At 39.7% G+C, this 13,238-nt stretch overlaps 1 protein-coding gene across 12 annotated transcripts in view; it reads left to right on the forward strand.

Annotated features, from left to right (window-relative positions):
- Positions 1 to 13,238, forward strand: part of FHOD3 (formin homology 2 domain containing 3) — a 273,301-nt gene that overhangs the window by 115,417 nt on the left and 144,646 nt on the right. For all 12 annotated transcript variants that reach the window (XM_034416311.3, XM_034416312.3, XM_034416313.3 and 9 more), the window contains exons 5-7: positions 2,396 to 2,501; positions 8,893 to 8,987; positions 11,445 to 11,556. In XM_034416311.3, coding sequence (XP_034272202.1) covers positions 2,396 to 2,501; positions 8,893 to 8,987; positions 11,445 to 11,556 — 313 coding nt within the window. The remainder of the gene's footprint in view (positions 1 to 2,395; positions 2,502 to 8,892; positions 8,988 to 11,444; positions 11,557 to 13,238) is intronic.

Raw genomic sequence — 13,238 nt, forward strand, 5'->3', positions numbered from 1 at the left:
TGATTTTATTTTAATGGCCATTATTTTTAATTAAAGCCAAGGTGTGTTCACTGTGTTGGTATTCCAGAGCTAGTGGGTTGGTCATCTGGGGAAGGAATAGAAATGTCCAATAGCTAGCAATCCCTTCGGGAGAAGCACTACACACACACACAAGTTATAAGCACTTTGAAAGAACAGATCTCTGTACTAGCTGCTATGAAATTCCTGCTTCTTCCTGATTTCATGTACTTGTCTCGTTAGATGCAGCAGGAAGGGCATGTAATGGGCCCTATCTGCTAAAACATTCTGTCTGAAAATAGCCAGGAAGCAATCTTTTTCTGCTGGGGCACCCTCCTTCTGGAACATCATTCCTCCTGATGTGAGATTAGCCATGATCTCAATGCATTTAAGACAACCCTCAAAATTTGGTTCTTTTAAACAGGCTTGGGGACCCAAATATAGGTTGCTAATCCATTCTCCCATAGTCCTTTTTATGTATTTAAATTGTTTTAATTTTTATCATACTTCTTTATTGTTTAATTGTATACCGTTTAAGTCATATATGTGAGATGAGTGACTATATAAATTTAATAAAGAAATAGAAGAGACAATGTGAATCTTGCAAAATCCAGCATTGAAAACAAGCTTGTATTCTTAAATTTTTTTAAATGTGTGATGGCTCAGCTGTTAAAGACTCGAGTGCTACATGATGGGGTGAGCTCTCATTACTTGCCACAGTTCCTCCCCACCTAGCAATTCGAAAGCATGCAAATATGAGTAGATTAAATAGATGTCACTTCGGTGGGAAGGTAACAATATTCCTCAGCATATAATCATGCTGGCTCTTGACCATGAAAATGTCTTCAGACAAACTCCCTCAGCTAAGAGCACCAACCTCTAGAGTTGGAAATTGCTGGACAGGGGAAACCTTTACCTTCATTCTTAAAATCAGAATATATTTACCAAAACTACTGTATTTGAACTGCAAAAATCCAGATGGTTTTCTTTATCTCTCTGCTTCCATTTTGTTGCAATTTGTAGCCAGATACAAGAGTTCCAAACTAAAATAATGCAGTTCTTTCTCACAATATTTCTTCATATTGTACCTGTCACTTTCTACATTTTAATAATCCAAAAATGAGAAAAGAAATTAGCTTGCTTTTGTGTTTTATGGTATGGAAAGTAGAGGCAAGAAAGAAAATATAGTTGTAAATTGGAAAAAAAGTTACTGTGAAAAATAGAAAGGAGATTTGCAATTACTCTTTGCCAATCCCTCAATCTACAGAATTTATTTAAATTATTTTTAATATATGTTTAGTTGTCATAATGGGTAGGAAGATTTAGACTGGAACATCAGTCTAAGTGATGCAGAGAGATGGTGATTTAGTTTCTACCAAATTCTAGGAAGAAAAGTCATATGGAGGAAAGCAGAGTGAGTAAAAATCTATGCACATGGGAACAAGGAGAAAAACGATAAAGCTTTTTCATTTTATCTAAAGCAGGGGGTCCTGAGCCCTGGGCCATGGACTGGTATCCGTCCATGACCTGCTAGGAACCAGGCTGCACAGCTGGAGGTGAATGGCATGCGAGTGAGTGAGCGAAGCTTCATCTATATTTGCAGCTGCTCCCCAGCACTAGCATTACCCTCTCAGCTCACCTCACATTATCAGGCCTTATATTTTTGTAGGAGCGTGAACCCTACTGTAAACTGTCCGTGTGAGGGATCTAGGTTGGATGCTCCTCCTCCCTTCCCTCCTGGTTCATGGAAAAACTGTCTTCCACGAAATCAGTCCCTGGTGCCAAAAAGGTTGGGGACTGCTAATCTAAAGCATTTGTAGTTAGGGAAAGGAAGAATAAAAGGGACAAAATTGATGCCATTTAGATTATGATACATCTTCTAAAACATTCTTGGACACCAAAAATCTTTTTCATCCTAGTTTTTGGGTGAATGGTTTTTTGAAGAATGGTTACATCAAGATAGAACAGTTTTTCATCCAAAAATTAGTGTTCATTTAGTAACCATAATTGGTACCAACAACTCAGCCGTTAAATGAAGCAGTCTTTTAAATGAACTACACTGCTTTACAGACCTGAAAAAGTTATAAATGCAAGGATTGGTTGTAAAATTGCTTTTTCATCACTGCCATAGCCACAACTAGTTGCTAAAGGAGGGAAGTCTGTATGTGCTTAGTAAAACAAGAAAATGGAGCAAGCAAAGAACATGCTGGCTTGATACCATCAAAACTGATACAAACAACTGAAAGAAGCTGTGCTTGGTAGGATAGCGTGAAGAGCACTTGCCTATAAAGTCGCCAAGAGTCGGACATGACTGAATGGTGAAAACCACTGTCACTTTATTTTCAGTATGTTACAAAATGTATCGTTTGTCTTTTTTCCCTTGTCCTCTCTCTCACAGGATGACAAGGATTTGGTTCATGAATTTGTTATAGCAGAAGGCCTGGCTTGTTTAATAAAAGTGGGAGCTGAGGCAGACCAGAACTACCAGAATTACATTTTGAGAGGTACAGAAACTTAATTGTACTAGCTATGTATGTTTCACATAACAACTCATCTTCTATTGCTCTCTATCTGTTTAGTTTCATTGTAAACTATAATTATAGCCAGTTCAATATGCAATTTCTATTATTTTTAGAATAATAGTTATCCTTATTCTTTATATCTTTCTCTTGTCGTTTCCCAACAATTTATTCTGATAAACCTAACCCTAACCCTAACTTAAACTCTTATTCAAACTTAACAAAACTTAAACACTGATGAACCTATCCTTGAGCACCCGGACCCCAACACACCTTTTGTCATCCAGGCTGATGGCAGTGATGTAGCAGGGGGGCTGTTCTCCTTCAGTTAATAAAGAAAGAACCTTGCAGACTTGTGTTACACCTCCCAAAAGCTCTCAAATGCAAATCGCAGGTGGGCAGTTTGGGAAAAGGAAGCCTATCCAGTGCAGTGGGTACTTCTGCACCTGGAGGCATTTTTTGGGAAGGTAGCAAAGCCCCTTTTGTAGTGTGCATGGACCACAAGAACATACAAGCGTTAAAAACTCATTAAAAGCTATCTCCAAAACAAGTGCACTGGATGCAGTATTTCAACCATTTCAATTTCATCCTATGCTATTTACCTGGGAGAAGAATTTCTTGGCGGATGCCTTTTCCAAGTTCCAGATTCTCAAGATCGCAGACCAAAACGGTGCCTCAAGTGGGTGATGATCTTGTACATGCACTGAAAATGTCCTTAATCAGGGATGATTGGTTTACCCACCAGCAATTGGACTTCACTCTCTGTGATGGCCTCGCTTGGGTGGGAAACCATCATTACGTGTCTGAAAGCCAATGGCTACCCGTCCTACAGCGAACTGTAACTAAAACATCAGTTCTGGTGTACCCACATGAAGAAGAACTTAGAGCGATAGATTGCTAACGTCTCAGTGTGTGCAGCAGCAAAAGGCTGCTCTGGCAAACTACCTGGGTTACTACAACCAGTCACCAACTCATGGCACCCTCGAAAGAAATCTCTGTGGATTTCATGGTTGAGCTTCCAGACATCTCTGGGAACAGAATGATCTGGGTTGTCATTGACCTCTTCTCTAAATAAGTACATATCGTGGCTTGCTCCTAAATCCCCTCTGCATGTACTCTGGCAAAGCTCTTCGTGCAGGACATCTACAGGCTTCACAGGATCCCAGACTGAATCATTTCAGACAGGTGTTCAGGCAAGAATTTCTCTAACTATTTGGGTCTACTCAGGGATTTAATTCCTCATAGTGACCTTAAATGAATGGTGCATGTGAGCATACAAATGGCGTGTTGGAGCAGTACCTTAGATGTTACATCAGTTACCAATAGGACAACTGGTCCAACCTCCTCTAACCTTCATGCAGAAGTTGCATAGCAGTACTGAATTCATGCCATTCTGAATGGCGACCAGCCAAGACTTTGTAGCCATATCAGAACTGCATCAGCTGAGCCTCCAAACCACCTCATTAGAAGAATGAATTAAATCCCTTCAAACTACCTGGCCTGTTGTGTGCAGGGCACTAGAAGATGCGCATGAAATAACTAAAAAGTAGGTAGACAAAAAACGCTCCCAGCAAAAGGACTTTCAAGTGGGAGAAGTTTACCTCTCCACTAAATATCTGCAATCCAGACAGCAGTTTAAAAAATTGGATCCAAAGTATATTGGCCCATTCCCCATTGTCTGAGTCATTAATCCAATCACAGTTCAATTAACACTGCCAAGAATCCTCAGGTGCATCCATCCAGTTTTCCAGAGCAGCCTATTAAAGCCAGTCACCACGTCCCCTTTGCTTCCCCCAAAAAACATCCAATACCAACCATCATTGAAGGTGAACATTATTTAAAGATATTCTTGATTCCCATCTTCATAGGGGGAAACTCTAATATTTATTTATTTTATTTATTTATTTATTTTTAAATTTATATACCGCCCTTCTCCCTGAGGACTCAGGGCGGTGTACAGCCAGAATTAAAAAACATGAAATACAAATATTAAAAACAATTAAAATATATATAAATTTGGCCCAAAATTAAAAATACAAACCAATGAAAACATTTAAAATTTCTTCTTAAGCCAGCCCGGCTTGCTGGAAAAAGTGGGTTTTAAGGGCACGGCGGAAGGCACTAAGGTCTTGGATTCTCCTTATCTCTGGGGGCAACTGATTCCAGAGGGTAGGTGCCCCCACAGAAAAGGCCCTCCCCCCGAGAGTCACCAGCCTACATTGATTGGCTGATGGCACCCTGAGGAGGCCCTCTCTGTGGGAGCGCACGGGACAATGGGAGGTCGTTGGTAGCAGCAGGCGGTCTCGAAGATAGCTAGGCCCGATGCCATGGAGCGCTTTAAAGGTGATAACCAACACCTTGAAGCGCACCCGGAAGACCACTGGGAGCCAGTGCAGCTCACGCAGGAGTGGTGTTACATGGGAGCACCATGCTGCTCCCATCAGTACCCGCGCTGCTGCATTCTGGACCAGTTGGAGCCTCCGGGTGCTCTTCAAGGGGAGCCCCTTGTAGAGAGCGTTGCAGTAGTCAAGGCGAGAGGTGACGAGGGCATGAGTGACTGTGCACAGGGAATCCCGATCAAGAAAGGGCCGCAACTGGCAAATCAGGCGAACCTGACAAAAGGTCCCCCTAGTTACAGCTGTCAGATGTTCCTCCAAGGACAGCTGCATATCCAGGAGGACTCCCAGATTGCGAGCCCTTTCTGTGGGGGCCAAAGACTCGCCCCCAATAGTCAGTGATGGAGTCAACTGTCTATATCGGGATGCCGGGAACCACAGCCACTCAGTCTTGGAAGGGTTGAGCTTGAGCCTGTTCCTCCCCATCCAGATCCGCACAGCCTCCAGGCACTGGGACATCACTTCAAGGACATCATTGGGGTGGCCTGGGGTGGAGATGTACAGCTGGGTGTCATCAGCGTACTGGTGGTATCTCACCCCGAAACCATGGATGATCTCGCCCAGCGGCTTTACATAAATGTTGAACAGAAGGGGCGAGAGGACCGATCCCTGCGGCACTCCACAGATGAGAGGCCTCGAGGTCGACCTCTGCCCCCCTGCCAACACAAACTGCGACCGGTCGGAGAGAAAGGAGGAGAACCACCACAACACGGTGCCTCCCACCCCCAACTCTTCCAGCCGGTGCAGCATGATACCATGGTCGATGGTATCAAAAGCCGCTGAGAGATCTAACAGGACCAGAACAGAGGAGCAGCCCGTGTCCCGAGCCCTCCAGAGATCATCAACCAACGCGACCAATGCCGTTTCCGTGCTGTGCCCAGACCTGAAACTCGACTGGAACGGATCTTGATAAGATGTTTCCTCCAGGAATTGTGGGAACTGTCGCGCGACCACACTCTCAATAACCTTCGCCATTTAATCCTATGCAAGGACTATCCTCTCTCTGAAACGAAGTGGATCGATGCGCACCACGTGCGAACCCCATGTGTTCTTTGAAAATTCCATGGTAAATACCCCAATAAATCCCATTGAAGTAGCTTTTTAACCACCCGGGGTTTTTTCCCCTCTCTTTCTCTCTCTTCTAGGACTACTCTTTCATTTTAGGGTGGCAGAATGTCAGTGCTGCCATCTTGCTTCACCCCATTGCTGCTTTGCCAATGTCAGGTCGGCTTTATCCTATCTTGTAACCAATTGGCTTTAGTAAAAGTAAACCTTTCATACAAATGCAGATTGAAGGCTTTTTCTTTCTAATGACCAAGTTGGGATAAGTCCAACAGTTGTTTTCTTATTGAATATAATAAGTCTATTCCACAATCTCCATCAGTTTTCTTAACAAAGTCCAGTTCATTACTCATTCATACGACCATTTCTAAGCCATTTAAATCCTTGCCCCTTTCAGCCTTCTCCAACAAGCTTGGAATTACTTTACTTTACTTTTATTATATTTATATACCACCCTTCTCCCGAAGGACTCAGGGCAGTGAACAGCCATGGTAAAAACAGTATACAAGACAAAAATTTAAAAATTTATTAAAATAATTCAATCACTGGCCAAATTTAAAACACCCAGCTAAAATTGTTATTTAAAACCCCTATCAAAAGCCAATTAAAATCCTTTATCCCGCCAGACCAGCTTGCTGGAATAATAGGGTCTTCAGAGCACGACGGAAGGCGCGGAGGTTGGGGATCCTTCGTATGTCCAGGAGCAATTCATTCCATAGGGCCAGGGCCCCCACAGCAAAGGCTCTCCCCCTGGGGGTCGCCAGCCTACATTGTTTGGTCGACGGCACCCTGAGGAGACCCTCTCTGTGGGAGCGTACTGGTCTCTGTGGGAGCATACTGGTCGGTGGGAGGCAATGGTCAATGGCAGAATGCCAACTGACCAGTGGTCAGTGGCAGAATGCAGTCCTGTGGATAACCAGGTCCTAAGCCATGGAGCGCTTTAAAGGTGATAACCAACACCTTGAAATGCACCTGGAAGACCACCGGGAGCCAGTGCAGCTCGCGCAAGAGGGGTGTTACATAGGAATGACAAGTTGCTCCCATTATTACTCGCTTGGCTGCATTCTGGACCAGTTGGAGCCTCCGGGTGCTCCTCAAGGGAAGCCCTATGTAGAGAACATTACAATAGTCCAGACGGGAAATGAGGGCGTGAGTGAGTGTGCGCACGGCGTCCTGATTCAGAAATGGATGCAACTGGGAGATCATGCGAACCTGATAAAAACCCCCCTGGCCACGGCCGTCATATGATCATCCAAAGACAGCCATGAATCCAGGAGGACACCCAAGTTGCGAGCCCTCTCTGAGGGGGGTAAGATCTTATCCCCAATAGCCAGCTATGGTGTTAGCTGACTATATCGGACCGTCGGAAGCCACAGCCACTCAGTCTTGGAGGGGTTGAGTCTGAGCCTGTTCCTCTCCATCCAGATCCGCACGGCCTCCAGGCAACGGGATATCACATCAAGGGCATCATTGGGGTGGCCTGGGGTTGAAATGTACAACTGCGTGTCATCAACATACAGCTGACACTTCACCCAGTGGCTTCACATAAATGTTAAACAGGAGGGGCGAGAGGACTGACCCTTGTGGCACCCCACAAGTGAGGAACCTCGAGGTCGATCTTTTCCCCCCATCAACACAGACTGCTGTCAGAGAGGAAGGAGGAGAACCACCATAGCACGGTGCCCCCCACTCCCACCCCCTCTAGCCGGCGCAGCATGATACCATGATCGATGGTATCAAAAGCCGCTGAGAGATCTAGGAGGACCAGGACAGAGGAACAACCCCTGTCCCGAGCCCTCCAGAGATGATCAACCAATGCGATCAATGCTGTTTCCGTGCTGTAACCTGTCCTGAAGCCCAACTGGCATGGATCTAGATAGACAGCTTCATCCAGGAATCGAGGAAGTTGTCTCACCACCACACTCTCAACAACCTTGTTAAGTTAGTAACATGATTATTAAGTGAGCAGCAGAAGAAGTAAACTTCTAGTTTCCCAGAAGTTCACAAAAGTTAATCACATAACCCCAGGACACTGTAACCCAGGGGTGAAATGTTCCTGGTTTGGATCGAATCGCCCGATCCGGTAGCAATGGTGGCAGGTGGTTCGGAGAACCGGTAGCAAAAATCCCTGCCCATTCCCCATGCCCAGCTGAACCCGCAATCATCAGAGGCTTTTTAAAATTATTTTTAAAAGCATTTTTATCTACAACTTCTTCAGCCGAAAAAATACTTTTAAAAGCCTCTGATGATCGTGCGGCTCAGCTGGGATCATCAGAGGCTTTTAAAAGCATTTTTTCTACAACCTCTTTGGACGAAGAGATTGTAGAAAAAATGTTTTTAAAAGAAAAAAAGCCTCTGCCAATCAGACAACTCAGCTTGAATCGTCAGAGGCTTTTTAAAGCATTTTTTTACAACCACTTCGGCCGAAGGGGTTGTAGAAAAAATGGTTTTAAAAGTAAAAAAAAAAAAGTTGGCCAAGCTCACTCAGTCATATTACACACACACACACCAAGCCACACCCACAGAACCGGTAGTAAGAAATTTTACATTTCACCACTGCTGTAACCGTCATAAATACATGCCAGTTACCAAGTGTCCAAATTTTGATCAGGTCACCATGGTGATGCTGCAGTGGTTGTTAGTGTGAAAAACAATCATAAGTCACTCTTTTCAGTTCCATTGTAAATTCATATGGTCACTAAATAAAAATGACTGTACATCAAGGACTACTACAGTATATGCCAATAGAAGAAATTGTATTTAAGTTGTGAAAAACTTCCATTTCAGTCTGATCAAAGTTTGGCTCTTGATCAACTCAGTGACCCCTTTTAATTTACATTTGATAATTGTATGATTTTTGCTTGTAATAGCAAATTGTTAACTATAGCAATTTTTAAAAATCTTCTTTATTTTCTTAGCACTGGGACAAATTATGCTCTATGTTGATGGGATGAATGGAGTAATAAATCACAATGAAACCATCCAGTGGCTGTACATACTAATTGGGTCTAAGGTAAGAATGTTTTTCTTTTTGGAGATTTTTACTACAGTTTTTCTTTTTAACATAGTTCTGAGCCATATCTGTACTTTTTAAGGATTTCAAATAGACCCAGCTAGCAAAAAACAATCAGTGAATATGCTGTTTTAGGGTTTTCCCAATTTCTTAGCTACTGGAAACCACCGTTTGTATAACACACTGCATATCTTTATGTTGTTAACAAGATTTGGGTCTTGATACTTAAATTTACTTTTCCACATTCATTCCCGTTTTTAGCCTGAGTAATTCATACTTTCTACACTTTATTTGCTTCTCTCTGAACATATTCTATGCTTTTTAAAATTATGCATCAGTCCAAATTCCGTTCTTGCCAAATTACATCATTTTAAATCTATGTATTCAGTCATTCATTTATTTAACTAAGGGAATTTTTGATATATATGGCACATTTCATTATAGAAAATATTCTGTTTCTGTGAATAAATTAGGAATCAATCCCCTTTTATTTATATTCAAGATCACCTTTAAATATAAACACAAGCATAGAGGGAAAATATATTTAAAAATTAAAAGATAAATACAAAAATAGATAATACAAGGTAAGTAGGATTTTTCAGAGTTTTTCAGCAATTGTTATACGTTAATGATAACTGAGCATTTTTTAAAAAAAATAAAAGTGGTTACACAATACACATAGTTTCTGAATTTGAACAAGAAAATAAAAGATGATTAGACTTACAACCACATAGAAAAAAGCAAGAAGAAAACCTAATGCAATTCTAAATTAGAATATCATCTGTTTCTACCAAAACAGAATTCTCTAGAAATAGATATTCTATCACTTTAAATCTTTCTAAAATTTCAGTGGTATTGAATATTCCAAACTTTAATTTGACGCTTGACCTCAAATTAAAATTTGGAACTAGCATTATTAGATTTATGTTTCCCAATTTCAGTTCACATATTCTAGCAATATTGCTCCAATAAAATGACTAAAGTCTTTGTTTCTCCAGCAAAAAGAGGATCTGGGTTAAACTTGCAGTATACACAATAAAGAGCCATGCATCAGAGTAAAGGGAATGTGTCCGTGAAGTACTACTGTACATTCCAGGAAGCATCAAAAGGATCAAGGACAGCTAAGCAGCCTTTTGCTAGTATTTTTATCCAACCAGTTATCATACATAGTATGTTTTTGCTTCCTGAAATCAACAAGTTATTTTATTCAGTTTTTACTATGGTTGGAAATTGTAGTGAAGTGGGTATTTCGGACCCTTTCTATAGCCTTTTTAATTCTCACAATAAAATAGTGATATAGTAATTTGTGATTTTATTTAAGAACCAGTAAAACACTACAAAATCTTATTCCCTTTTAGAAAGAGGAACAATTGAAGAACTGTTCATTAGTTTAACATTTAATATAACGCAGTCAGGTCACTGCTCTAGGTAAAATGAAATATGGAACACGTTTACTCAAAATACTCAAAATAGGTTACAAAAGAATGGTAATTGTATAAATGGATTAGAAATATATGAATAATGTTTATATTAGATAATTATATGTAGAATTGTAATTGTTAATTGTTATAATGGTGACCTATGTTTCTTTTTTTCTGTTGTATTTTTTCCATTTTAAAGCATTTTTATGTGTAGTTTTTGTATGTATTTGCATTATTTATCTTGGTATTTTGGTCTTTCCCCTTTGATTTCTGTTATTTTTTAAGAGCAATAAAAATAAATTTTCAAAAAATACGTATGGTAAAATACCATTATTCCTATCAGCTGCTGAGGACATGAGATAAATAGTTTTTTTAAAAACAGACAATTTGTCAAGCAAAATATAGCATGTCCTGCAACTGACTCAGTAGCTAGAGTTCTGATATCTTTCATTATCCTGTGCCAAAATGGCTTGCTCTGATCCATTGGATTGATACTGAAAGCTAATACTAGAATTTGGAAAACTTTTATACTGGGGGCTTCTGTTACTTTATATAGAGTGTTTCAGAATACAACGCCATGTGACTCATCCATTTATGTATTCAACTTCTGGTATGATTACCCAGAGCCAGTTTGATTCTTAAGTCCAATCAAATTGATTCTGTGAATCATTTAAATTAATAGTTATGACTCAGGATAAAGAAGGTCCATATGTTTTGGGAGGGTGGAAGTACGGCATCAGTAATTAATATTGTTTAGATAGCACCTAAAGAATGATTAAAAAGAGTAGGGAACTAGGCTAGATTAATCAGTTCTATTTGTACATGTTTTATGGATTTGCTTTTTGTTTTACTTTGACATTTAATTTAGAAGATGAAGCATATTTTGCTTCAATCAGTGACTTGGGTATAGTGATACTCCTACTGCACTGCCTACTGCCTATTTCCACATAGGATTAGCCTGCATTGCAGTAAAATGAAACAACCATTCTGCAAATTTTACAGTTTGATTTATGAATAGCTGTTTCTTCCCTTGCAGTTTCGCCTGGTTGTAAAGACAGCACTGAAATTGCTCCTTGTTTTCGTGGAATATACTGAATCCAATTCATCCCTTCTTATTGAAGCAGTGGCTACTGTCGATGCAAAAAGAGGTGAGTCATTATTCTTCTAAAAAGAGGGGAAATAATTGTGGCTTATTCTATTTGTTAAAAAATACTTACACTACAAAAATAGTGCGGGGGTCATTCGATATTTTCCTTTGGTTACACTTGGGAAAAGAAGCCCAAAACTAATCAACATACTTAATATTGTTTCATAAACTATACATTAGCATTCAAACACAAACCCAGATGTTTATAGAGTTCATGGGTTTTTAGAGTAAAATTGTTGAAAGGAATGATTAAAATGGAGGGGTAGATTGGATGGAATGAATGGAAAAATATGTGAATTATTTGTTAAAGCAAAAGAGCGATTAGTCATAGTCTCCAGTACATGTTTATTATACAACAGCATTGGTTGTATCTCTCTTGAGACAATTGCAATGAATGTTCTGTAAAAAGGGTTAATTTGGCATGTTATAAGCAACCATGAACTGGTGTCCTGGATGACTAAAGGATTGCCAGGTAGTTCAAAGATGAGAAGACAGTAATACTGTTTTTCAGGTTCTACATAGAACTAGTTAGAATTTGTTTGAATTAATTCATCATATAAGAAATTTGGCATCCATCTACAGAGACCTCCAAACTTGTTTAATTTCCCAGTTTCAGTAGGATCGAGTCTGTTGTCTAACTCTGCAAATGTTTATTTAAGTATTCATTCATTTATTTACTTACTCAGATGTATCACACCTTTATTATGTTTACAAATAATTCAAGGCAGCAAACATACCCAGCATACCTTTCTCTTTCTATTTTTCCACATAATAACAACCCTGTGAGATGGGTTAGGTTGAAAGGGAGTGACTGGGTTGAAAGGGAGTGACCAAAATCAGCCAACTGCTTACTTCTGGCCAGTCACTCCCTCTCAACTCAACTATGGCTAAATTTATTTATTATTATTTATTTATTATTATTATTATTAAATGACAGTTGAACTCACGTTTTCCTACTTTCTAGCCTGGTGCCTTAACCACTAGACTAAACTCACTCTCCATATGAAGTAATATGAAGTAAAAGTGGATTTTTTATTTATCTTATACGACTTCCAATCTCTTGGAACCAAAGACAATTACTTCATTCTTATAATGTTCCCATCATATTGCTGATGTTTCTCTGTAAGGATTGTTTCGAATTTTTCCCAATCCAGCAACATACGTAGTAACATACAATCTTGATTAGTTATCAAGGAAATTGTACAACTGCTGATATCCTATCATTTCATCTTCAAGGGTTATAAAAGATTGCTCAATGCAATAGAGGGATGGCATCTTTAGAATCAGGAATATCTCCTAATAGAAACTTATATTTTTGTTGTTGTTTTCCAAAATGATCAAACAAACACAATAATTTGTACTAAAGATATGAATAGTGGTCCTAATGGAAAATATCTTTTATTTCTCTCCTGTGGAAGGGTATCAGGATTTTTATAAATCTTCTGATATGCAAAAGATACATGAATTAAATGTTCTTTATCTCTTTACAAGTCAGTTTGAGGATTATACTCAGGGGGGATCTCTTTGTCCTCAATGTTTCAAAGTCTGTAAAAATGAAGACAATTAAATGATACCTTAAAACTACTTTATGATAGATTAGGGAATGGACATTACTGAGTGGAAACAATATGTTTTTCTTTAGTTGTTAATTACATTAAAATTTAGTTAAATTAAAACTTCTGT

The sequence above is a fragment of the Pantherophis guttatus genome, chromosome 4, assembly GCF_059756535.1.
Source record: "Pantherophis guttatus breed Tessera chromosome 4, ASM5975653v1, whole genome shotgun sequence".
NCBI lineage: Eukaryota > Metazoa > Chordata > Lepidosauria > Squamata > Colubridae > Pantherophis > Pantherophis guttatus.